The sequence below is a fragment of the Geospiza fortis genome, unplaced genomic scaffold, assembly GCF_000277835.1.
Source record: "Geospiza fortis unplaced genomic scaffold, GeoFor_1.0 scaffold5876, whole genome shotgun sequence".
Classification (NCBI taxonomy): Eukaryota; Metazoa; Chordata; class Aves; order Passeriformes; family Thraupidae; genus Geospiza; species Geospiza fortis.
This window is the reverse complement of record NW_005055162.1, coordinates 19,460-19,741: the sequence shown is the minus strand read 5'-3', so window position 1 is coordinate 19,741 and position 282 is coordinate 19,460. Positions and strand designations below refer to the sequence as shown.

The 282-nt window shown below is 66.0% G+C and overlaps 1 protein-coding gene across 1 annotated transcript in view; it reads right to left on the bottom strand.

Moving 5' to 3' along the window:
• Positions 1 to 74: 74 nt before the first annotated feature.
• LOC115949234 (mitogen-activated protein kinase kinase kinase 12-like) overlaps positions 75 to 282 on the bottom strand; it is a gene marked incomplete at its 3' end in the record, with an annotated part of 2,848 nt that continues 2,640 nt past the window's right edge. Inside the window, exon 4 of the mRNA XM_031065743.1 lies at positions 75 to 191. Coding sequence (XP_030921603.1) covers positions 75 to 191 — 117 coding nt within the window. The remainder of the gene's footprint in view (positions 192 to 282) is intronic.

Here is a 282-nt window from a genome sequence, read left to right as displayed (position 1 = left end):
GGGGTGTTCTTTAGGAGGGGGTTCTGTTTGGGGGTGTCATTTGTGGGGGCGCTGTTTGGGCGCTGCCCACCCACCTGAGCAGCTCCTTCTCCTTGAGCTCCAGCTGCAGCATGAGGGCGCTCAGCTCCATGTAGAGGTTGTTGGCTCGCTCCAGTTTCCGCTCGTAGTGCTCCCGGATGTCCAGCGCGTGCCTGGGGACACGCGCGGCGTCAGAGCCGGCCGGGGCACAGGGACACGAGCTCATGGGGCAGCGGGGACAGGGACAGCGACCCAGAGCCCTCC